This window comes from Phodopus roborovskii, unplaced genomic scaffold (genome assembly GCF_943737965.1).
Source record: "Phodopus roborovskii unplaced genomic scaffold, PHOROB, whole genome shotgun sequence".
NCBI classification, from domain to species: Eukaryota; Metazoa; Chordata; class Mammalia; order Rodentia; family Cricetidae; genus Phodopus; species Phodopus roborovskii.
The window spans coordinates 33,124,576-33,150,422 of NW_026126470.1; the positions used below are offsets into that span (position 1 = coordinate 33,124,576).

Genomic DNA, 25,847 nt, shown 5'->3' on the forward strand with positions numbered 1-25,847 from the left:
CTAATCTCACAGAGTAGAATTAGCCAGAAGCCACATGTAAATTAATAGGCAAGGCCTGATTCCAGTAAAATTTTATTTTCAAAAACAAGGGAGGGTCACCGTTGCTTACAACTTCGCTCCCCGTAGTTCTGAGCTAATTCTTGATGTGACTTTAAAACTCTTGTGTTTTACTATTTATAAGTTGATGGCTTTATCAAGAAGCGATTAAAGTGGCAAAAGGCAGCAGACAAAAACAAATCAACTGTAGGTAGATGAGATGGTACATACAATGAGTAGAGGCACCATGCCTAATGCTCTAACTTGAATTTGATCCCTGGGACCCACTGGGGAAGGAAAGAGCAGAGTCTTACACATGCATGCAGTAACACACACACACACACACACCAGAAAGAAAGTAAAAGAAAGAAGAAAATCTTTAAACATTGGGAAAAATTTGACCTCACAAAGGCACATATTCTTTCTTCCTCCCAAAAGTACCTGACACACAACAGTAATCAGAAGCAGCTAATAAAAGCAACTGAGAGCTGGTCCTTCCTATGTCATAAATGTACCCAGTACTGCTGACAGAGCCTGCATGTTTTATGTCATTTGTTCACTTCATGAGGCTAGTTCGTCTGTCCTTCCTTCCTTCCTTCCTTCCTTCCTTCCTTCCTTCCTTCCTTCCTTCCTTCCCTTTCTTGTTTTCTTTATTTTTAAAAAAAAAAATCTTCACTTGACAAGTAGAAAGATGCCGGGCCATCAGGCAGATGGCTGAGTAGAGATGCTTAGTGACATCTCTCCCTCAGAGAACTTGTACTCATAATTTGTACTGTTCTGCTAAGGCAAAATTAAACATGACAAAGAGGGATGGTGGTGTAGCTCAATGATAGAGCACTTGCATAGTATGTACAATGCCCTGGGTTTGATTTCCAGGGTTGCAAAAGCAAACGGAGGAATAAGGACAACGAAACTGTTTTAGGAGTGCCCATGGCTGCAGGTCACAAGGGCTGGTTTCCACACACTGGCCTTTCCCAATGCCTGACACAAGTCCCAAAAACTTGATATTTTCTGTGATGCGGTGAAGGGAATATTTTTTTTTTTTGTTATTTATGATAAACCTCATTTGTGGTATATACATGTGTTTGTGTGTATGCATGCATTATGTATGTGTTCATTCATTTCTGTGCACATGTGTAGGGGCCAGAGGTTGACATTGGGTCTCTTCTTACCAGTTCTCCATCTTGTTTTTTGAGACAGAGTCTTTCATTGAATCTGGAGCTGGCCAACTAGTTCAAACTGACTGCCAGCAAGCCCCAGGGACCCCTTTGTCTCCACCTCTCCAGAGCTGGGCTTATAGGCCTGCTCGGCCACTCCCCATTTTTTAAGCGGATGCTGGAGACCAAATTCAGATCCCCATACTAACTTATAGAAAGGAAGATGTTTCTTCAAGATTATGATTACATGAAAACATTCCTAAAACTGGAGAATTGATACGGATATGGCTTGAATATGAAATGTCCCCCACAAGCCAGTGGGTTAGATGGCCTACTCCCCAGATGAGGGTGCTACACTAATATTTTTAGGGATGGAATCTGGCTGCCCTTGAAGAGTATAGCTCAGGCCTTGGTCCCAGAACTCCCTCTCTGCTTCCTGGTTGGTCATGATGTGAGTAGGCTGTATTATACACTCTGGTTAACATGAATTTACTCTTGAAACAGTGAATCCAAACAAACTTTTCCTCCCTTACACATTTCAGCCAGGTCCCTTGGTCACAGTGATACAAAATATACAAAATAATCAAGAAAATTGGTGCAGGAGGAGTGGGGTTGTTGCTTCTGTGAAACCTGGATATGTGGTTCTGGGGCCCTGGGATACAGCTTGTGGGAAGAACATGAGAGAATTTGAATATGTGGACTAGAAAAATCCCTCAAGAAGCCCTAGAGGCCCCCAAATGACACGGGATATTCGCATTGTTCTTGCTGCCATAACTAAAAGGCAAGATCTATTGCTGAAGACACCACACACTTGTTCGGGACACAGAGAAATCTGGAACTGACCTGAAAACTTCCTCCCTGCTGGTAGGTGCTATGCAGGCTGCTGGAGGAGAAAAAGAATCAATGGGCTTACCCAGCAGTAGACCCTGCATTCCATGATAATGACCTGACAGGCAAGATGTATCTACTAGCACAATAATGGCTTTACTGCTGTGAAGTAGCCCAACTCCTTTTGATTGGATTTGAAGTCTGTTGCATAGGAAGAAATTCACTCCTGATCCTATAAACCTGGTCAAAAACCCAGGGCAGGGAAGGAGCCCTCTATTGTTGTTTTGCTAAATGGACATGGTGCCAAATATTTGTTTATACCCACAGATTAGTGTTAATCTCAATTTTTTTCAGAGAAGCCCATACCCCTTTGGCAGCAGTAAACACAAAAACTCAGAACTAGTAAAAAGGCTGAGAATAAGTGACCTCCCCAAGGCTCAGGGAACATTCTGGAAGGAGATGAAAGAACTAAAGGGTAGAAAAGAGTGCTATAAAATGCTGTCCTCTGGGTATGAAATGGCCATCGCACTCATGAAGTCACAGCATCAAGCCAGTCAACATTCAACACGAATGAGTGGACTCATCCTAGCTGAAGGACTACTGGCGATATGGCTGCTGGGCAAGGGAAAGTCACTTTTCTTCAGGGGTTGTAGTCACACCCATGTATTGTGGTAAATAAGGACGTCCCCATATATATGCAGGGACTCAGTAGGTTATAAAAAAAGAGTAAGATGCGAGGGTAGGAGGTGTTTGTGTTAGGGGAGGTCTGAGAAGAGGAGGAGGGGGAAGCTGTGGGTGGACATGATCAAGATATAATGCATCTTGTACATAAATATGAAATTATCAAAAATAAATATTATTTTTAAAAAGGAAGAAAAGTTCCAGAATGCTGTAGGTAAACCTTAGGTTCATTCTTGTGGGTGTTTGGAAGACCTGAGAGAAATGCAGACAGTGAGGCTGAGCTTCTGCTGTTTGGAATGGGAACAAGGACTCACTGAGAGCAGGAATAGAGACTATTTGTGTTACATCTAGCACAGAATTTGCCTCTTTTTTTTTAACTATGTTCTGGAAATTATAGAGGCTGAATTCCAAAGTAATTCAAGGCAGCACAGCATTCAGGCTATGGTATAGTTACGACTGGCTGCTTTAGCCAGGCTTACAGTGGGGTCTGAGAATAAAAATTAGAGCAGAAAGATTAAAAATGAACTATTTGGCCAGTAAAGAACATCTCAAGCTGGCAAAGCAAGTGTGACAGGTGGCCATACTTATTTGAGATAAGCACCATTAGGAAAAAGTCACTGGGATATAGGAAGGATGCTTTCAGGGTTTGGTGAGACCCTAGACATCATAGGCTCCAGACTATAAAACTGCATGCTCATTTGGAAGAGTTCCCCTTTAAAAGACGTAGCTGCAGGGCACAGGGGCACCCTGCTTGAATGGGGCTGCTTAAAGAAGTGTTGTCACAGGTTCACCCACCTAGGTACATAGAAGCCACTGTGTTCATGATATAAGGGGGCCTAGCTACATACCAATTAAATTTAGTGTTGTCCACATCCTGCTAGGTTTTCAGACATGCAGTATATGAGAGCTATGGGATCATGAAAGATTGTACACCGAGATTAAGGAAAGCTTGTGAGGCCCAGGGATTCAGGGTTGGGTTTCCTGTAAGGAGCATTTCATAGTGCAGAATCTCCAAGGATGAAGCCTAAGCAACAGTAGAGACCTCTGGACCCCAAGGAAATGACTGGAGCTAGCCCCAGAGAGAGGCCACATAGGCTGCAAACGGCAAGGCTGTGGGAGTGGAACTCTCTGTCTCTGTTGGTACTCAGATCATTCCACCACAAGTATTAAAAGCCAGACACAGAGCTACAGCATTCAGTGCCCTGCTAAGGTTCAGTGCGTCTCCCTCTAGTCTAATCTTTCCTTCCATCCTCCCATTTCTCCTATCTGGTATGGGCACATTTACCCTGACCCTTTGCAGTCTTGAAATACATGACTTTCCTTTTGATTTTACGGGGGCTCATGGCTAAGGAACTTCCCTGAGTCTCAAAAAGAAAACTCTAGACTTGGAATCTTGAACAATGTTGGAACTATTGAGCTTATGGGGACTCCTGAAGTTGGACTAAATGCATTTTGCATTTAAGATGACTGTGAACCCTTGGAGCCAGGCTGCAATATTATGGCTTAGCTATCAAATGTCTCCCACAGGCTCAAGTTCTGAACTACTTGTTCCCTAGCCAATGGCACTACTTTGGGAGGCTGTGGAACCTTTAGAAGGTGGGGGCCTACTGGCAGACATGTGATACTAGGGACAGGCCTTTGAAGGTATAGCCTGGCCACTGGTTTTAGAATCTCTTTACTTCCTGGGCTAATGTGATACTGACTCCACAAATGTTTATAATGCCATGCCCCGACCCCACGATGGACTGAAACTGGAGCCAAAATAATCTTTCCCACCAGGAAGCTGTTTCTGTCAGCTGTTTCCCTGCACCTATCAAAAATAACTAAAAGAAACACTCAGAGTCAGAAAACTCCTCTTAAATGCTTGAGCCGAGCACACAGTATAGACCACGCACAGCATCCAGCCGCCCCAGTATTGCTTACCCGATGGCACTGACATCACCCATGTGCCAAAGGGTAGGAAAGACAGCTTTCAGAAAGTTATAAAGTGGGCCCCAGTACCTGCTTGTTTTGTTACACTGCTTCACAGGCCTAGCAGGGACACAGCTCTGTCCTCTGTCTTCCTTCCCTTGACATTCCCAGCTCCCCAAAGACAAAAAAGGGAAACCTTCACTCCTAAAGCTCAGAAGTGCTGAGATGGGTCACGGCTTACCTGTGTCTGAAGAAGAGAACGTCTTGCTAACAGGGGCGCTGTGGCATGAGATGGCCTGGACAGAGATGTCCTTCTCAATGACCTTTACCTTGATGGGTGTTTTCACAGGGGACTCTGAAAGAACAAGAGTCTATCACCAAGGGCGTGAAAATTTTCAACAGAAGAGTCTAGAAAGTGAGAGGAGGCCCCTGCTGCACCTTTAGGCCCTGCAGTTGTTGCTTTAAGATTTATAGATTTATACCTTCTCGGTCTAAACTGGAATAAAAATTTAGACCCATTTTAATCAAACTGGAGTTCTCATATGGATTGTGGGTCCCTAACCTGTGCCAAGAGAGCTACTTTGGGAATATGATTGCCTTACACAAACAAACAATATACCAATAAAATGTGTTTTTCATCCTGACCCCAGAGGCCAGCTCTACATTGTACTAGAAAGGTTTGTGCTGCCCCTGTTAAAACAAAACAAACAAACAAACAAAAATGTTTTTGAGACATGGTCTCATATATCCTAGTCTGGCCTTGAATTTCATATTAGGCAAGAATGACCTTGAACTCCTGATCCTCTACCTCTACTTACCCAGGGCAGTGATTACAGATGTGTGTCACTATGCCTGCTTGATACAATCAATGCTGGGGATCCAATCCAGGGCTTCATCCATGTTAGGCCAATGCTGCCCAAGTGAGCCACATCCTCAGCCCTACATCACATCTCTTTATCATTGGAGTTTAACATACATTCAACTAATAGACTTTAAACCATCATGAATGTGATGGAGTACAGAGTCCATGTGGCTAGAGTATTAGAACCAGACTGCAATTTTGGTATAAATTCCAGACAGAACCTCACCTTTGCCCTTTAAATAAACTCTCTCTCCCCCTCCCTCTTCTTCCTTTTCTCCCTTTCTCCCTTTCTTTCTTTCTTTCTTTCTTTTTTTTTTTTTTTTTTTTTTTTTTTTTTGAGACAGGGTCTCTCTATGTAGCCCTGGCTATCTTGGAACTCAGAGATCCACCTGCCTGTTTCACAAGTGCTGAAATTGAAGGCATTTGCCATCATGCCTGGCTCTTTGTTAACTACTTTTCATAGAATATAAAGATAACTGTGCAATGCAAAAGTCTGATGCCAAATGTCTTTCTTTTCATGCTACCAGACTTCTTTGCCAAAGCTTGGTGCTGCAGCTTAAAGTGCTGTGTTGCAGGACAAGGCCCACGCATAGAGGCTGAGGACCTGTGGCTCTCCTGCAATGAGACTACACTCTGGGGTCTCACCTGAGCTCAGTGGGGACACCTTCCCAGTGTCAAAGCGAGGCTTGGTCTTCACAGCAGTGACAGTGGTGACCACAGTCCCACATGGCATCACTGTACGGTCCTTTTCTATCTTTGCAGCAGAAACAGGAGGAGCGGGCCAGGACTTCAGCTCACCAGGTTCTATGTAAGAAAACTGTGGCATAGGTGGACATTTATTTTGAAACATAGTGGAACCAGGGCTTCCATAGACAGCAATTTCCCACACTCACTGGATCAACACCCACACACAAGTCCCTCACAGAACATGGAGTCATTTCCTTTCCTGGTACAGTAATGACCTCCAGATGACCTCTCATACCAAATATGATACAAATGCAAGGGAACAGCTATTTTTCTGTACAGTCCAAAGAATTATGATATGATAAGAAAAATGGTCTATACATGTTCAATATGATGCAGTTTGAGTGGCTTTTTTTTTTCTGTTGAATATTTTCAGACTGCTTGGTGCAAGCTGCAGCTGTGGACCTGCAGATATGAATGAACCCTGCAGATAAAAGCAACAAGCTGACTTAGCAGTGGTACACTAGTTTCTGCTAGTTTCTTCACCCATGTTCTTCAGTGTTTTATTGTTGTTGTTGTCTTGGGTTTTTTTTTTTTTTTTTTTTTTTGGTTTTGCTTTTGTTTTTATCAACCTGGACTAACAAAGACCCAGGAGAGCCCAGCCCAGCTCCAATTCATTAAATGCTAAGAATGACCCAGCAGACAATTTTTTAAAAGGAGGGCAGCTGGGTCAGCTGAGGTAATACTTGGAAAAGGCATCTCCTATAGTACCCAGCTTAAGCCAGGTTTGGCAAGATGTGTCCACCTGAGCCTGAAGCACATGCTGAGAGAAGAGGGTGTCCTGGGTGAGCTTAGCCCATCATATGGAAGTTAACAGTGAGCCCTGGCAGGCAGGAGACAGGGCTGTAGCAGCAGAGAACATGGCATCATACCTCTGCAGTTACTGAGCCTAACACCAAGCTGTCGGGCTCTGTTCCACTGACCAGTCTGAAGGTGTGTGGGCCATTAGGCTGCTTCCTGAATAAGTCCAGGTGAATGGTTGTTGTCCCCAACAGACCTAGAGTGGAAGACAAAGAGAAGCAATGGTGATATTTCCACAGTCGTCACACACCCTAAGGGATGTCCCGTTAACTCTACTAAATAAAAAGAGGCTGCAGGCATTCCACAGGAAATCTATATGTCAGACCTGGCAGAAGCAATATCTAAACCACATAGAGTGTGGAACTGCACCAACCATCCTTGAACCACTGACAGAAACTGGAAAACAGACAGTGGGGGATGGAAAGAGGAATGTCATCAATGGAAATGAAGAAGCTACTGAATGTTCTGGGCAAAACAAGTATGGGAGGATGAGGGGTCAAGGGCATAATGACAGTGTCCTACTCTCAAATGCGTGCCTGTGTGGTAAAAGGAAGAGTAAGTAAGAGGGAGAGATAGGGCGAGAAAGGAGGAAGAGGGAGACAGAGATGGGGAGCAATGACTAAATGGACATAAAGATTATGGGCAATAGGGTGAATATTCATAATGAGAATTTAAACATGGGCTGCATAGGCACACTCTGCATGGCTTCTGTAAAGCTGTAAAGCTTTCACAGCCTCTATCAGGCTAACCTGGAATGGAGGGATGAGTCACCAGGAGCAAGGACCAGGAGGGATGAGAAGCCAATGGTAGCCTGATGCAGGGTGTCTCACATATCCACTCAAAGAAGGGAAGGTTTTTCTTACTACTTCCCCAGGCACCTAAAGATGGCAGACTCAGAGAGGCTCACACAGACCTCTTGATGGTAACTAGGGCATGATCATCCAGTCAGTCACCTGCCTTCCAACTTCCCTTCAGGAAATCACAAAAAGACTCAGTGGCACAGCTGGATAGGCCAATGGTCTCTTCCTTTCAGATTTTAATGTTTACATGGATTTTAAAACATCCAAGAAGTCTGGAAATGTAATTCACAACACTTAACTAGCATGCTTGAAACCCAGCACCACAAAAAGAAAGAAAAAAATAATGTGGCCAGTGACATGGCTTATCTGGTAAAGGTACTTGTCACTAAGCCTGATGAACTAAGCTTGATTCCCCAGGACCCACAAGATGGAAGGAGAGAACAAACTCCTCCAAGTTGTCCTCTGACCTCCACAGACACAGCCCTAAATGTAAAACAAACATTGGCACTACCAATGTACACACTCAAGTCCGCATTTATGTCGGTGACTTTATCCTGTCCTGTGTTTGAATCATATGTCTACTTTATTTTTTAAAAAATATATTTATTATCTATACAGTCTTCTGCTTGCATGTATGTATGCCTCCAGGACAGAAGAGGGTGCCAGATCTTATTACAGATGGTTGTGAACCACCATGCGGGTGCTGGGAATTGAGATCAGGTCCTCTGGAAGAGGAATCAGTGTTCTTGACTACTGAGCCATATCTCTAGCCCAAATGACTTTTTTTTTTTTTTTTTTTTTTTTTTTTTTGAGTCAGGGTTTCACTGTGTAGTCCCTGGCTGTCATAGAACTCACTCTAAAGACCTGGCTGACCTCGAACTCAGAGATCTGCCTGCCTCTGACTCCTAAGTGCTGGGATTAAAGGTGTGCACCAACGCCACCTTACTTGTTACTATTTTTTTAATTAAAAAAATGAAGGCAGTCCATTAAGTATAGAATGGTTCAAAATTGCTCCTCTAATCTAAAAATTATTGAAGGAAGATTCTAGTTTTGAAGAAACATGGACTGAAGAGGTGACTTAGAATCTAGGTTCAATTCCTAGCCCCCATATGGCTGCTCACAACCATCTGAAACTGGAAGATCAGACACCTTGTTTGACCTCTGTAGGCACTACATGCACACAGTACACAGACATACATGCAGGCAAAACACTCACACAATAGAAATAAAGGAAAAAATATAAAAACCAGACCAGCATGACCCCCAAATGAATGATATTATTGATGTTTGACTTTGTACTAAACATTTCATTGGGAGACCTGTGGTTCAGAGGAGGGGCCTGCCTCTTTGGCTGTTTCTCCCATCTCCCTTCTAGAGCCCTGGTCAGGGTGCTGATCTGGAGCAGTCTTCCACCCACCTTCTGAAGAACACTTATTCTCTGAGATCTGCAGGAGCAGTTCCTTAGATTTAGCGTTTAGTTCACTGTGGAAAGAACAAAACCTGTGAACCCTTCAAAGCTCAATGTAGACACATGATTCATAGTTTTTCTTTTAAAACAGTAACGGTGACATGTGACTGTTAATTTTAAGTTAATAAAAATTAACCAAATGAAATCAAGGTCTCAGTTTGTACTGGTCACCCATCATATGCCCCATGGCTGCTTTATTAGCTCTGTCTAATATGCTTGTCACCATAGGATGTTCCATGGATCTCCTCTAAAAGGCTAACCCCTGGGTGCTTCAGTGTCTAGTTCTGAACTGTCAGGCTGCAGGCAGTCTGCCTTTAATGACTAACAACCTTATGTCCCTTTGCATAACCAAAAAATATACATTGGAATATAGAACACGGAATATCCAACAAGCCTCCCTCCTCCTCCTAAGATACCTTTTGCTTAAGATACATGTAGCATTCCTGTTTCCATGCTATATCCACCATCATCTTTTCCTTAAGATATCACAGACTGCAAAGCATCTGCATTTTTGTCAAATGTCTAGTTCTCTGTTGCCTTGGCCTTAACAAATTCTATTCATGTCCTTATAGATCGAGGACTGTAAAATAGCCAAAGCCACAGAGAAACCCTATCTTGAAAAAAAAATTATTTTATGTATATGCATGTCTTGCCTGCATGTATGTATATCATATGCATGTTTGGTCTCTGCAGACACCAGAAGAGGGCATCAATCCCTTGGAATAGTTGTAAACTGCCATATGAGTACCAGGATCCCAAGAGCAGCCAATACTCCTGACCAGAGCCACAGCTTCCACATGGATGCATTTTAATGCATCATTGGACCCTAAGTGATGACATACTGGTTACCATTTATAAGTGGTTTGTGTGTCCCCATTTTTCTATTTTCCCCATCAGAGGTTGACATCAGTTAGAGGTTTCCTCCCACTCTGTGTGGCAGGCTGCTAAGGGAAGCAGGGAAGTAGCCAGTATCACAACAAGGAAAGAGAAATGTGATGCCCAGAACTGCCTTTAAAAAGTTCATGTTGGACTCAGGACTTGTTTTCATTTCCTTAATTAACTTTTAGTACAATTCTTCAAGGATCTGTCGTCCATCTTGAGCCAACCTAACTGTTGCCACCAGGCCCCTGAGAGGCAGGCTGTACTCACAAGGTGAATTCCTCCTCCCAAGTGAGGTCTGTAGCGTTTCTCACTAGGGTGCTGATGAATTGCTGTGCAGGATCATTCAGCTGGGCCACACACACATGGCTAATGCTCCCTGTGATGAGAGGAAGCAGGCTTGTATTGGCTTTTATATTTTTAATTGCATTAAGACTTTGCTTACCCACACAAGGAAGGATAAATTAACTGACAAGCTTACCTACACCTAAAAGACCTTTCTGTCATTTGTCATTTATACACTCTCAATGCTGGGGCAATAACTTGGTGGTAATGGCCCTGGACTGACCCCAGTGTCTGCTTTCTTCCATCAATTCATCAACTCTGGCAGTAGGCAGGACTCTCAGGTATGGAGTCTCACCCACAAGCAACATGCCTGTGGGCTGAGGCTTGGCCTCACTTCTAGACAAGACTAACAACCTGCCCAAAGGATGGCTGTTCCTAAACTTAAACTGTGACTACAACCCATGTCCCACTTATAACAAACAGGTGTTTTCATTCCTTATCTAACCCAAGGTCCTTTTGAGGTACTTGTAATAGGCACTGTGACATCTCACAGCTAGCTGTCCCAGCTCTGAGAAAATGTTTCCTCTACAGCATCAGTCCTGAAGTCCTCTGGGGTTAGTAACTACTACAGGGCCTGACTCCTTATCTTGCATCAGGTCAGGGTAACTTTCACAGTCTCTCCTAAAGGGAAGACTCAGATCCATTTCCTGATATTGGCATCTTAGTACAGATAGGGAATGAAATCTGGTTTCATAGCATGTGTACCCCAAAATTGGACCTTCCACCCATGGCTGCTAGTCCAGGAAATCCACTTGGCCACTAGTTGATACAGATATGAAAGGCAACATGCCAGTAATTGCACCAAAAAACAAAACACACACATACACACACAAAAAACAAACAAACAAACAAAAAAAAAATCATCTACAACCAGCTTTGTAAAGACAGTTCAAATGAAGCACCTTTATGCCTTGTAAAGTGGGGTTGGGGGTTGGGGAGAGAGAGAACCTTTGTAAATAGTGACCAGAATTCCTAGCATTCTTAAACAATGACAGAACCACATGTCTGTTTCCATCAACATCAAGCTGCAATTGATCAGTCACATCCTGCTTCAGACTGCTGAGCTTGGGGACCTCAGTGACCACTAGGAATCCTGGAGAGGGCCAGGGCTTGCAGCTGTCTTCTTCTCATCAGCAACACCAGAGGCATTAGTGAGCCTAAGCCCTCTGATCCGCCGTCATACCCCATACTCCACCATACTCCCCCTCCTACCCCACTTTTTAGGACAACAGAAGCTGCACTGCTCAGAGGCTCAGGGCTACTCAACATCAATTTATTGGCTCAGTTTAAAAAAGAAAACCAAGACTAGTATCTGTCAGGCTGAAAACAGGTAGAACAACCATGACACTGCTCTCCCTTGGCCTTCATGTACATGAGATAAGTTTAGATTATAAAATTTACATATTTATGGGGTTTAGTATGACACTTTATGGCATATATATCCTGTATAATTATTTCAATCTGTTACTAGCATTGCCACTGTTTCAAGTATATGCCCTTTGTCTGCTTCTGGAACATTTAGAATCCTTTCCACAACCTCTTTGGGTATACATGATTGGCCATCACCAGCCACAGTTGCTTACTATGCTAAGGGGGTTATAGCTAAGGGGGGGCCTCTGGACCCCAAGACCATTAGCCAAAGACCAGGCTTTTCACTGTATATTCTGCCAAGGAATGCAGGAATCATACTGGAGACCCAACCAGGCTGCCATATGAGGATTCGCCAGCCCAAGCCAAGGAAGGTCCCTCAAACAGTAGTGAGACCCACCTGAAGCACCAGGGTGGGTTAGCAGGGAGACTCGGATATTCTTCACCTGCAGTTTCAGTTCATGAGCCCTTGGAGGTTTGGGAGGGCAGGGTTCCTGAGCAGTAGAGGAAGTACACTGTAGAGTCTGTGGGAAGAAAAGCAGGGTAACAGCTGTGAGGATGTGAGGGGATGGCCAGAGGCACTAACTTTTGTAAGGAGATGACAGGACAGCCAGGGACACCGGCTTCTATATGGGTGGTATCTTTGGTGTCTTCAAGGATACCAGAATGGGACCTGACTGCCAGGATCAACTTAGAATTAACACTCCTGTCTCATGGGAAGGTTCTGTTGCCTCTGAGGTGAGCCTTTTCTTTTCCTTCTTTCCTTCCTTCCTAAAAGATTTATTTATTTATGTATATGTGTGCTCTTTTTTCATGCACATCAGAAGAGAGGTCCAAATCCCATTACAAATGGTTGTTAGCCACCATGTGGTTTCTGGTAACTGAACTCAGGACCTCTAGATGAACAGTCAAGAGCTCTTAACCACTGAGACATCTTTCCAGCCCCATGGTGAGCCTTTTCTATCCCAAATGAAGAAACCATCAGACAATGATGACCCTATTCATATTCTGCTTGTGGTCTACTTCCCAGGACAGTGAAGACTAGCCAGCAAATGGTTCCATGCTCAGTCCCAGGAGAGGTGCTTTAGATAGTGAATTGGCCTTCAAGCTTGACAATACCTAGATATGAATGTCCATCAGTCTGTGATCACCTCTTGTCTCCCAGCAGAGCCCACCAATCCAGAGGTAGGTGCAGTATTATGGCATCTCAGAAGAGCATCAGCTAATGGCTGCCATGATGGTGCTCACAGGGGCTCTTAAATTTTGCATAAGAATCTAAGGATCCAGAAGGTTCTTTGAGTAGTGCTGAACAAACAGTGAAAGCCATGTAGGAACTATCCTGGGTGCTGACTGAACTTCAGCTACTTCTAGGGGAGTGTTTATTAACCCTCATGATAGGGAACACCCAGCAAACACTGAACTGGACCAGGTTCTTCCCTGCAGTGAGTGAAGAATGCCAAAGGCCAGCAAGAACTATAAACTTCCTTAAAGCACTGGGGTGGGATGGAGATGTGATACTTTGTCAGTTGTATATGTGTGGCTATTTTTTTTTCTTTCATTCATATGTACATGTACATGTATATATGAGTGTTTACATGTGTGTAGGTTCACATGTGGTGTGAGCATGGACCTGTCTGTGCATATGTAAGCCTGTGGTTCTCAGCAAGTGTAATCCTTAATCACTCTCCACTTTATTCATTGAGGCAGGGTTTCTCCAATGAACACAAAGCTCACAAATATAGCTAGTCCAGCTAGCCAGCTTACTCTAGGATCCTCTGGTCTCTGCCTTCTGAGGCTAGAATTAGAGGCAGACCACCATGCCTACCTGGCATTTACTTTGGGTTCTAGGGATCCAAATTACGGTCTCCATACAGGCACAAAAGTGCTTTACCACTATGCTATGAGGGTTCCACTTCTGGTTAAACACTACCTGGGTGTTTCTGTGATGGTGGTTTGACACAGATTTTTGTTTCTCTGAGACAGAGTATTGTGTCACCCAGATTGGCCTTAGTTTCATTATGTAGTGGAGGATGACCTTGAACTTCTGATCTCTGGTCTCTACTTCCTAAGTGCTGGTATTATAGGTATGTGCTACCATACCCAGTGTACATAGTCTTAGAAATCGAACCCAGGACTTCATGCATGTTGCATGCTAGGAAGTACTCTTCCGACTAAGTTATAGTCCAACAGGTCAACATTTAAATGGGCAGACTGAGTAAAGTAAATGACTATCCCTAATAGGGTCGGCTTCATCCCATCAGTTGAAGGCCTGAGTTGAAAAAAATAAGCCACCCTCAAATAAGAAGGAATTCCTCCTTCCAGGCACCTCAGCCACACCGTGGTCTTTTTCTGCTTTTAGAATCAAACAGAAACACTGGTCCTCCCGGATCTGAGCTCTGAGTCTGTGGTCAGCATGGACTGAGGCCAAATCATCAAAGCTATTCTAAGCTTTGCTTCAGACATAGGTTGGAATCATACCGTGTATGTATCAGCCACAAGGCAATAATATATCTTATAAATCTCTCTCATGCCCATGTCCCAGGGCTCTATTTCTCTGGAGAGCCTAGTCATACGTATAGCACTTAATGCAACTGGACAATTTCATTTTAGAATGTGATTCGGTATGATAGCATAGGTCCTTCTTTTTTCAATACGTGGATTCTGAAAATACTATTTGTTAACTGTCTCCCATTTTGACAAATTTATGGTCACCAATCTCCTCTGCTCTTTAAGAATCAACCATTAACAGGATTACTGGGAGATGCAATGGTCAGGGTTTGCTCCAACCTCTGTGGATGTATGACTGACTCCAATATTTGGGAAGGCTGGGTACCCCCTAACCCACTTTCATGCCTCTGAGAGACCCTGAGGGAAGTTTATAACCCCTGACGTTCTCATCTGCTAGCTGAGCTGTGCCTATCACAATGTAAGCAAAGGAGAGTAAAGATGACTTCTCATATCCCTGTGCCCTTAGTCACCTAGAATTTAGCACCAAACATTATCACCAGCTGACAGTGTCTGATGTATGGTGCAAAGTGGGGGACCATAGCTTCATCAGAAGAACAACAGTGAGTAGCCTGACAACCTCTCTCACCATGGAGCTCTGGTCATGAGGCCCTATTCTAATACCATGGACAATATCTGCAATGTCAGTCCCACCATGAGCGGTGAGGGCAATGGAAACACAAGCTCAGAATCACCTGTGTCCTGTGATCTGGGCTTACCTGAGCTTCTTTGACCCGTGTGGGCTTGGTGCTCAGAAACACAGATGGAGAGGCAGCATCAACTAGGTGCTTGAAAAGATCCTTAAGGGCTTCAGAAAGCATGTTTACCTCGAGCACCTGCTTCTGAAGAGAGAAAGGCCATCAGATCATTGCACATCAGATGCAGGTACCTGACAGGTATGATTACAACATCAGACTACATTAAGCAACCTTGGTGTGAGGGCTATGCTGGCTCTTGTCGCTGGGACTGCAACTGTCCTGCTATCCCATGATAGGCTAGGAACAGCAGCAGCCTCCAGGAGCACAGCCAGGGAAAAATTGGGGACCTCACCCATAACGAACCAATTGTGCCAAGAAGTATGTGAGGCCCCTGAGCTGCAGAGAAGCATAGCCCAGCTAAGAACTTGATGGCAGGCAGAGAGAGCCAGGGCTTAGGGCCAGACAAGGTGTGCAAAGACTCCCCAGTGCTATTCTCATTCATTAGGGAAATGTGGGTCTGCTACTGAGCCACAAAGTAGTCCCCAGAATGCCTCCATAGAGAAATGTATAGGATGCCTACAGGATGAGGAACAGGAAGCCAGCATGCTGCTGGCTGGGTACAGGAGGAATGAACAAGATAATCTTTGTAAAAAGACAATGACATAAGTCACTTTTGTGCAGATATCAGTAAAGCCAAATGGAAGGTAGCAGAGCTTTTTCCCAGTCTGTCAGTGGTGCTGACTTTGGATCAAACTTCCTTTATTTTTTTTAATTTGTTTATATTTTATGTATGAGTGCTCTGCATGTATGCCTGCATGCCAGAACAGGGCAACAGATTCTATTATAGACCGTTATGAGCCACCATGTGGTTGCTGGGAATATAACTCAGGACCTCTGGAAGAGTAGCCAGTGCTCTTACCTGATGAACCATCAAATTTTCAATAGTCAAAAATATACACAAGGGGTTAAAGAGAAGGCTTAGTAGTTAAGAGCATTGGCTGTTCTTCCAGAGGAAGACTCCCAGCACCCACAAGATAGCTCACAACCTTTTCTGACTTCAGTCCCTGAAGATTCAATGCCCTCTTCTGGCCTCTGCAAGCACTGCACACATATCATACACACACACACACACACACACACACACACACACACACACACAGGCAAAACCTCCATATACATAAAAATAAAATTAAAATAAACATATTAATCAATAAAGATGGGAAAATCCTACACCTGAACATTGACTGAGGCAAATAAATCAATATCAGATTGGTAACAAAGCTATCCATGGCGGGGGGATGACTTAAGAAACCACACAGAATGGTGCCCTTCTTTGCATTAAGAAATTCAACATGGCTGAGCTTGCCGGTGTGTATTGCAGGCTTGAACAAATGATGCCATCATCAGAGAGAAGCTAGCAGCAGAAGGGAAGAGAAGGAAGGACTGCCTCAATTCATTCTCTCTTCCTCCTCCTTCCTTTGGCTATTTGCTTCTCTCAGACAATGACATCATCTGTCCAGACCTGCAGTCCACACAGACAAGCCCTGACATGTTCAATCTCTTCTACTGAGAAGGGGACCAGTCTGTGTTCAAGATTCCTCCCTCCCCCATATCTATGTTACCAATCTGATATTAGTTAATAAGCTTCAGTCAGTATTTAGTGTGTGTGTGTGTGTGTGTGTGTGTTAAATTTACCAGCTCAAAGCAAACCAAAGCCAAACCAACCAAATCCTAACCCTCACACTGCATACATCTATAGCAAAACACAAAGAGCTGGATGGTGTTGGTGCACGCCTTTAAGTCCAGCACTTGGAAGGCAAAGGTAGGCAGATCTCTGTGAGTTTGAGGTCAGCCTGTTCTACAGAGCAAGTTTCAGAACAGCCTCCCAAGCTTCAGAGAAAAGTTTCAGGTCAGCCCCCAAAACTACAGAGAAGCCCTGTCTCAAAAAAAAAAAAAAAAAAAAAAAAAAAAAAAAAAACCAAAGCAGCAACAACAACAACAAAATATCCCACAAAGGCTAAAATATTGACAGGACTGGGGTGGAACACTTGTTTAGCATTTTCAGTGCCCTGGGTTCCATTCCCAGCAGCAGAAGAAAAATATGGAGAGGAAAAGACAAAAGAGGAAGAAGGAAAGAAAAGTCTCTAATTGGCAAACACACTTTCTAGCCCACATCTCTACTGTGATGAGGCCTCGGTGGCTGACCTGTTGAAATAGAGCAGAACTACATGGGAATTTTGTGAAAGCCACAGGAAAGACTTCCTGTCCAGTAATGAAAAGTGACACCAGGGCTCTTTTTGCACATACTCACTGCAGCCCAGTTTCTGTCCTCACATGCTGAGGTCCCCAAAATGGAAGGGACAGTGTATTCTCCATCAAAGCTGTCCCCCCACAGTGCCCTGTCTCTTGTGACCTAGGTCAGTATGGGGAGAATGGCTAACAGGGGCTACCCACCTTAGAGCTACCCAATTTGAGATATGCCCTATCCATGCATCTATAAACCAGTGAAAAAAATGACAAAAACTTACGGACTGACCTCCCCTGGGGCCTGGGGTTGGATCTTGATGGCTGTTTCTGGCGCATGGGTGAACGACCACCTGATCTGAATGTCCTCTCTCTTCTCTTCCATGTGGAATTCCATCTATGAGAACAAACCATCAGTTATTGGGTAGCTGAGCTTCTCACCTGAGCCTTAATTATCTCGTGTGCACACGCATATGTGCATGCATATTTTATGTATATGTGTTATATGTTTGTACTACGTGCTGTGTCTGTACAAGGTGTGCATACAAATATGGACAAGTTGTGTGCTGTGTACATGTGCACTGATGCTCTCTGTATGTTCGCTTTTTAAGACTTACTTTTACTTTATGTGGGTGCTGATTGGCTTTCATCAACTTGACCTAAACCTAGACATACTTTGAAATGCCTCCATCAAGCCTGTGGGGACTTTGATCAATGACTGATGTGGGAGAGCAAAGTTCATTATGGGCAGTGCTACCCCTGGGGAGGTGGTGCTGGGCTGTATAAAAAAGCAGGCTGAGAAAGTCGTGGCGAGCAAGCCAGTAAGCAGGACTCCTCCATGGCTCTGCATCCACTCCTGCCTCCAGGCTCCCACCGTGAGCTTCTTCTACCCTGACTTCCTTCAGCGATGGAGTGATTCCTTTTTGTGTGCCTTTATTCCCCTAACTTTGGGGAGTTTACTTGGGTTATATTGACCAAATGAAGGCATTTGTTAGTCACACCATTTGATTAACTATCATGTCTTTTAATCAAGAAGTCTCTCCTGTTCAAATCTAATCTTTACCAATTTTGACAATAACCGTAGCTTTTCTCCTTCTGTGGAAACAAAAGTAAAGCCCCTCCCCCAACATAACACATATCCTAGTTTCCATTCTGAGGTCAACATATCTTTAAAATACACAGGGTGATTTAATTCAGCAGTTTTTTTTCCCCCGTCTATTATTCAATGTCTCTCTACAGCTGTGATTCCTTTCTTATTAGCATTTAAAAAAATTAAAGTTAATAAAGTATTGTATAATCTAACTCTGTGAGTCTTTATTACTGCTTTCTGTTTATTAAACATATCTTTTACAGTGTGATTAGTTCTTTCTATAACTGCTTGTCCTGTAGGATTGTACAGGTATACCTGTAATATGCTTTATATTGTAATATGCAAAAAACTGTTTCATTTTACTAGAGACATATGCTGGGGTATTATCAGTCTTAATTTGTACAGGTATTCCCACAATGGCCATAACTTCTAATTAAATGTGTGATTACAGAATCAGCTTTTTCAGAACTCAAAGCAATTGCCCATTAAAATCCTGAATATGTATCTATGGTATAGGATACATATTTTAATTTTCCAAATTCTACAAAATGAAACCCATTCATTTGCCCAAATTTCATTTCTTTGAGTACCCTTTGGGCTACTTCCTACAGGTAGTGGAGTTTGTTTATACAAAGAAAAAGTAGGACATTTCCTTGGCTTGTTGCCAAGTGATGGAAAAAAGCTTTTTTTGGACCCAAGAGTTGTAAGCTGTAATGAACCTTTTCCTCCCCAAGTTGCTTCTAGTCATGGTGTTCTATTACAGCAATAAGAAGTAATTAATACAATGTATATGAGTTGCCTATGTGTATGTACGTGTACTGTATGCATGCTTGGAGCCCCTGGCCCCTGGAACTGGAATTATGAAAGATTGTAAGCTACCATTAGGATGCTGGAAACCAAACCCAGGTCACCTGCAAGAACAGCATGTGGTTCTAACTACCGAGCCCCTTTTTCCAGCCCTTATGTGTGTTCCTTTTGTCACCTATTTGTGCAGACAATGGCTCAGTTTCTGACCTGGTCTACACTGTTCTTTCAGAATGGTTATGAAGACCTTCCCACCACACCCTTTCCAGCCCCTTCTCTGCCCGGGCAGCCCCTCACACCAAGTGTCACTGGCACTCTGCAGCCTTATTTAAATAAGGCATTCCCTGTGTTCTGTGCTTCTCTTTCTGCCATCAAGGCGTAGAGGAGGGGAGAGAGCAAAGGGACCCAGGGTACCCTGTCTTCAGGGCTGGGCATGGCCAGTACCCATGTTCACATGTCCCTGGGTAATATATGAGGTGCCATATATACTGGTACCTCTCTCACCTGAACCACTCCAGCAGCCTCAACTGGTCTCCTATATTGAATAGTCCTACTCATGTAGAGGGGGCAAAATCATGTAAAGATGATCAGGCCTTCACCTTGGAGCCTTATATAGGGCCAGACATAGTAAAAGGGGCTTGGTAGGTGTGATTAGGGCTAGACCTTTATGTTGTAAGAACTTCTTATGTCTCTAGGTGACCAAAAGGAATCATAAACATCCTTAACACAAACAGAGGCTGGCAGGAGAATGGACTACTAGGTAAGGAGGGCTACATCCACGGTGACTGAGCTGAAAGGGTATAAGGCACAGTGGCCATGCAAATAGCGAGATGGTATGAGCTTTTTACAACTAATGTATAACCAACAGGAACATGAGCCCACAGTCCCATAACCCTCAAGGACCCTATTGAACGAGGCTATCTTCAGAGTCAAACTAACATCACTTTCATCAGATCATCTATATGTGCTTGTAACAGATCTTCAAAGCTGGGCTTGCCAAATTCTGACATTTCCTCACAAGAGGCCGAGTAGGTCATAGGACCCTCACCCAGTATCTAGTTACTTCTCAAAACCAGTTATACACAATTCTGTCCCAATTCCACATGACCTTAGAGAGTATATAGGCTGAGAGGAACTAGAGAAGGGGGCTCTCCATCTACACAGCTGTGGGGACTCATCATCCATGCTCAGTACAGACCTTACAGTGTGCTGTGCCGTTATGAGTCATGCTCATGGTGGCTTACAGTTTAAAGCTGATGGATGACCTGACTCATAATTGATAAGAACACGAAACTCTGCAACTCAGCAGGGAACACAAGGTTATATCTACCATGGATTTCCTGTGATGGATGGCATTTACACAGCCTTACCTTTAAATGAAATGGGGAAAGCCGGACATCAAACAGCTGGCATTCTGAACTGGTGGTGGAGGCAGGCCTTGCACTGACCAAGAACTGAAGGGTCTCACCCACCACATGACAGATCACCATCTGGAGAGACAGGGGACAGAGGCTCTTCAGAAGACAGCAAGGACAGCGCTTACCACAGACACCTTAATTTCACCCAATAACCTAGACTTTCTATGTCATCAAGGAAAGAATTCTGAGTCTCAATCTTGAATAAACACTGAGATGTACATCTTTTCTACTAATGTACAGTTTTTAAAAACTAGACACTGTCTCAGATGCTCGATTCCTGATGGATTCTCAAGAGCCAAAATCTGTCCTGCTTAAATCTAGTTGTTATGCTTTTTCCATATATATTGTTTTCCTTTAAAAATCACTGTTACATATTTTTTTTCACAATGGCTGCTTTCAAATTCCCTAAACAGGGCCAATGAGATGGGTCACCATGTACAGGTGCTTACTACCAGGCCTAAGAATATGAGTTCCATACCCAGGATTGGCATGGTATAGGCAGAGAACCAACATCTACAGGTTGTTGTTGCAGGACAGAGACTGTTCTAATAAAGTTAACCTTGAATCAGGGGCGGAACCAGTGACTAGCTGACCTGAATTAGCCATAGAGAAGATGGGAATGTGGATAGAGAAGATGCATAGGAAGGAACAGGGAGGGATTTAGAGATTTCACCCGTCTGGGAAATGCGAAGAGGTCAGCTGGTCACTCCTCTGCTGCTTCTTTATCTACCAAGTTTTACCCCAGCGTTTGATTCCCGAGTCTTTATTGGTGACAGAACAACTTAGATAAACATATCAAGTTGCCTCTGACTACACACATACACACACGCCACACAAAATATAATTAATGAACTTATTTTTTTAAGTCCTAGACATTTCTACCCTCATGTAGAGAAAAGCTACTTGCCATCTTTTGCTAAAAGTAAGCCTGTCCTGGAACTAGCTCTGTAGACCAGGCTGACCTCGAACTCACAGAGATCCATCTGCCTCTGCCTCCCAAGTGCTGGGACTAATGGTGTGCACCACCACCACCTGTACACATTAAGTAATTGTAAAATTAAATAAGTCTAACAAAAATAGAATTATAACATGAGCTCAAATATAAAATGAACTTGCATTTTACAACAAAGTTCTAGAAGACAAAGACAAGTAATTACATCGACAATAAAAGAAACCACAATCTACTAAGTCATAAGACACTTCAGAGTGGTGTTTTGATGACGAAAATAACAGTATTTTTTGGGGGGAGCAGATCTTCTAAGTCAGACTCCAGACATGCCTGGCAGAACCCTGAGCATGCCCAGTGCACACCAAGATTAGATGCCAGGTATAGGGGCTGCAGCCACAGGGTATGCTAGGTACTGCCAATAGGGTGGCTAGACAGCCCAGAAGCTAGACAGTGAGCCACTGGAAGTCTGAACATGACACAGGATAGACCTCTGCCTTCCCCTAAGGAATGGCTGACTCTAACCCCAAGGCTCACTTTAGGAGACAGAAAATTCTCTAATTCTCTGGTTTGTTTCTCAGAACCTAAAACACAAAGCAGAAAGATTGTGAAAACAATTACTTTACTAGGCCTAATGCACAAAGTTCAGAACTAGGGCATCCACCCTGTCTTTCTTCTATTAACCTTGACTTCCCTATGCAGCTCTCTTCTGCTGACAGCACCCCCCAACACACATACTCTTAACACATCCTTGGTGTGCTCTGAGCCCCATTAAGGCAGCTTCTGAAATCTAGGAGTAGAGTCCTGAGTACACAGGCCTAGCACTAGTTCACATTGTTTCTCAATTCTGGAAGAAACTGGATCACCTTTCTTTCCTCCGTTCCCATGACACTGCTCTTAAAAGACAAATGACAGGGACTAGTTATGTCTTCCCCATGCCCAGAGTTCACAGAGGGTTGGAACAAAAACACAAAAATGTTTGGATAAGAAATGTTGCTGATTTGTGTTAAAAATAAATGTTCTATAAACAATCCTCTCTGGAAATTTTGATAGCAGAGAAACTACACCAATGACTGAACAGCAGGGAAATGCTGCTGTTCCCAGGGCCTGTGCCTTTTACTACTTGAAAATAAAACAACAATAAAACAGAGGAGGGCTTGCAGCATTACTGTCAAGGTGCTCTAGAACCTTCTATACTGAGCCCATCAGCACTGTGATAAGAACACAGTTGGCTAGGGGTGAGAAGGTGTGCTTTAAAACTCATCCCTTGAGAAACACAGAGTATCTAAACACTTGGGTAAATCAAGGAAGCAATCAGGCCAATAACTACATTCAAGGGACCTGAGGACATCTAGAACACAAGACTCTAAAGCTCATGATGGTTAAAAACTTGACACCCATATAGACAAGCTTCTTCCACCTCCCTTGACCCCTCGCCCCTCACATTCATGAAGGATTGTTTAGATTAGGTTAGCCCTGGACATGTTTGTGGGGATATCTTGCTTAAATTAACTGAGGTGGAAAGACCCATTATAAAGGAGACAAACAGGATCCCTTGGCTGGAGTCTTGAATAGCATAAAAAAGAAGTGAGCTGAGCATTCACCACTCTGCCTTCTGAACGTAAATGCCAAATGACCACACACAAACCCTCTCTCCCTTAAGCTGTTTTTGTCAAGTATTTTATCATAGCCATGGGAAGAGGGACTGAGATGTCACTCATCTCCCCTTGCCCCCAGAGCTAGCAGAATTACTGATGGAACTTCTTCAGGTTGGAAAGTCTTTTAATGGCATCTCAGATCTTCCACAGTTCTGTTGTAGCCCATCAGCCATGCACACTGACCTTTATTATTGTCTACAGTGTATATCCCAAATCTTGTTAAACAAACCACCTGAGCCCACCATCAGTCCTGTGGGAGTAGGAAGCTGCCTTTGTTCTTTCTTTTCTCTTTTGAAAGAGAGTCTTACTCTGTAGTTCAGGCTTAACTGAACTCACTACATAGCTTAGGCAACAGGACTCTCCAGTCTCATATGCTGGGATTACAGGATGTCACAATACCTCTCTTAATCACATTTTTTTTTTTTTTAATTTAAGAGCTTTATGGCTCAGCATGGCTTGTAGCTCACTACGTAATTCAGGCTCATCTCAAACCCATGACACTCTTCTTGCCTTGGTCACCTGAGTAGCTCACAGGCATGGATCACCACACCTGGTTGACCTCAACATTCTGATGTGCTAGTCAAATCAAACAGCTCTCAGTGGACAGACAGCCATCAGGGCTGAACCCCTCCCCAGAGTTCCACCTCTGCTACCAGAGATCCACATGCCTCATTTGTCAAATGGAGGAGAACAAATGGTTTTAAGTTGGTAATCTTCTTTATGTATATTAATAGTGATCCGTGATGGGGATTAATTCCCCAACCCACACAGAAGGCTTCACTTTCAGGCCTTTCAACTGAACAGCAGTAAGCAGGATCCCTGTACATGTTCAAGGGACCCTTACAACTTGCTAGCCATCTTAAAGGTACAGAATGCCCAGAGTTGACACCTACTTCAGGGTCTATGAGGAGCAGAGATCTAGTTGTGAATCTAGAGCTTTTTAGTTAGATGATAACTAGACTTCCTAGTTACCCCCTCAGTGGGCAGGATGTGTACCTGACTAAGCATGGTTTTTAGGTCCTTCTAGTGTGAATTCCAAGTATCTGTTCTGGAATGACAGTGCATAAATGCATACAAGCTTGCATGTGTTGTGTACGAATGTGTGCAGATGTGTTAACCCGTCCAGGCAAGTGTGAAAGCCAAAGGTTGATGGTGACTGTCCTACTCAATTGCTTCTCTACCTATTTTTTTTTTTTTTTTTTTTTTGAGATAAAACCTCTCATTCAACCTGGAACTCACCATTTCTGCTAGACTGGCTGGCCAGCAAACCCCAGGATCGGCCTGTCTGCACCCAGCACTGGGTTACATAGGGACACTGCCATGCCTGACTTTTACGTGGATTTTGGAGATACGAACTCAGGTCCTCATGATTTCATGGTAGGCACTTTTTCCAATGAGTCATCTCCCAGCCACCCTGATTTTGTTTGTTTTTTTTTTTTTTTTTTTTTTTGTTTTTTTTCATTTTGTTTTGTTTTGAATTTAAAGACAAAGTCTCATTATGTACCCTTGGCTGGCTTGGAACTCACAATGTACACAGACCATGCTGGCCTTGAACTCTTAGAGATTTACCTTTCTCTGCCTCCTGAGTGCTGGGACTAAAAGATTATACCACCATACCCAGCTTTCTACTTCCTGTTCTCTCTCTGAGCCTTAGGATTCAACAATCAGGCCAGTCTATATGGAAAGAAGCTCCGGTAGCTTGCCTGCCTCCACCTCCCCAACTGTGGAATTACAAGCACATGCCACCATGTCCAACATTTAAAACAAAATTCAAATCAAAACAAAAAAAACTAACAATATGAATTCTGGGGATAGAACTCAAGTCCTCATGCTTATAAGGCAAACATTTTACCAACAGCCATCTCCCAAGCTTTTTGAAAGGTTAAATATCATTACTATCTATTATGTGTGCACTTGCCTCTCAGGAGTGAGCTTCCTAGATAAAACTAAAATAAGCCACAGACCTGCCTGGGTCCTGAGATCTTTTCTCCCCCAAAGCATCCACAGAATCCTCAATGATACCACCATTTCAGAACAGAAGCCCAACTGTACTTCCCACGAGATACTGTCCTTTTCAAGGGGGCAGGCCATAGCTTGGGTAAGGATATTGTTGTCCCCTCTCCCCGCTCTTTTCTCTGGCTTTGAGAACTTACACCCACACATACAGATTCTGTCTGGGAAATATGCCTTGTGTAGAAGGGGAGCCCCAAGTTTCCTGTCAAAGGTCCCAAGTCACTGCTGTTGCTTGCCAACCAGAAAGTCCCAAATCCTTTAAAATCTCACCACTTTCACTTTCCTTTCCAACTCACCTGTGGTAATACCTCCTCTCAAAACATTCTAGAGTTCAAACCATTCTTTACTTTTGCCTCTAAAGGAACTTGGGGCACAGCTAAGAAAATGCACCTAAAGAGTTACTAGGGGATGCTTTTTAACTTGGATCACATGTTATAAGCCAAACAAACAACAGAGTAGCATAGATAGAAGAATTATTCAATGTGGCCATATTGTGAAGAGGAAAATAAGGAAAGAGGTTCAGTTAACCCCCAAATATGTCTTGCACCAGAGTGGGGGCTGAAAAGAGGTTTAGGTTCAAATGGAGGGCAT

The 25,847-nt window shown here is 43.5% G+C and overlaps 1 protein-coding gene across 1 annotated transcript in view; it reads right to left on the bottom strand.

Moving 5' to 3' along the window:
* The window catches only part of C2cd2 (C2 calcium dependent domain containing 2), a 57,408-nt gene that overhangs the window by 11,397 nt on the left and 20,164 nt on the right, over positions 1–25,847 (bottom strand). The window contains exons 3-11 of the mRNA XM_051191964.1: positions 20,592–20,711; positions 17,620–17,724; positions 15,105–15,227; positions 12,281–12,404; positions 10,438–10,546; positions 9,238–9,302; positions 7,092–7,216; positions 6,121–6,292; positions 4,855–4,968 (exon numbers count right to left, since the gene is read on the bottom strand). Coding sequence (XP_051047921.1) covers positions 4,855–4,968; positions 6,121–6,292; positions 7,092–7,216; positions 9,238–9,302; positions 10,438–10,546; positions 12,281–12,404; positions 15,105–15,227; positions 17,620–17,724; positions 20,592–20,711 — 1,057 coding nt within the window. The remainder of the gene's footprint in view (positions 1–4,854; positions 4,969–6,120; positions 6,293–7,091; positions 7,217–9,237; positions 9,303–10,437; positions 10,547–12,280; positions 12,405–15,104; positions 15,228–17,619; positions 17,725–20,591; positions 20,712–25,847) is intronic.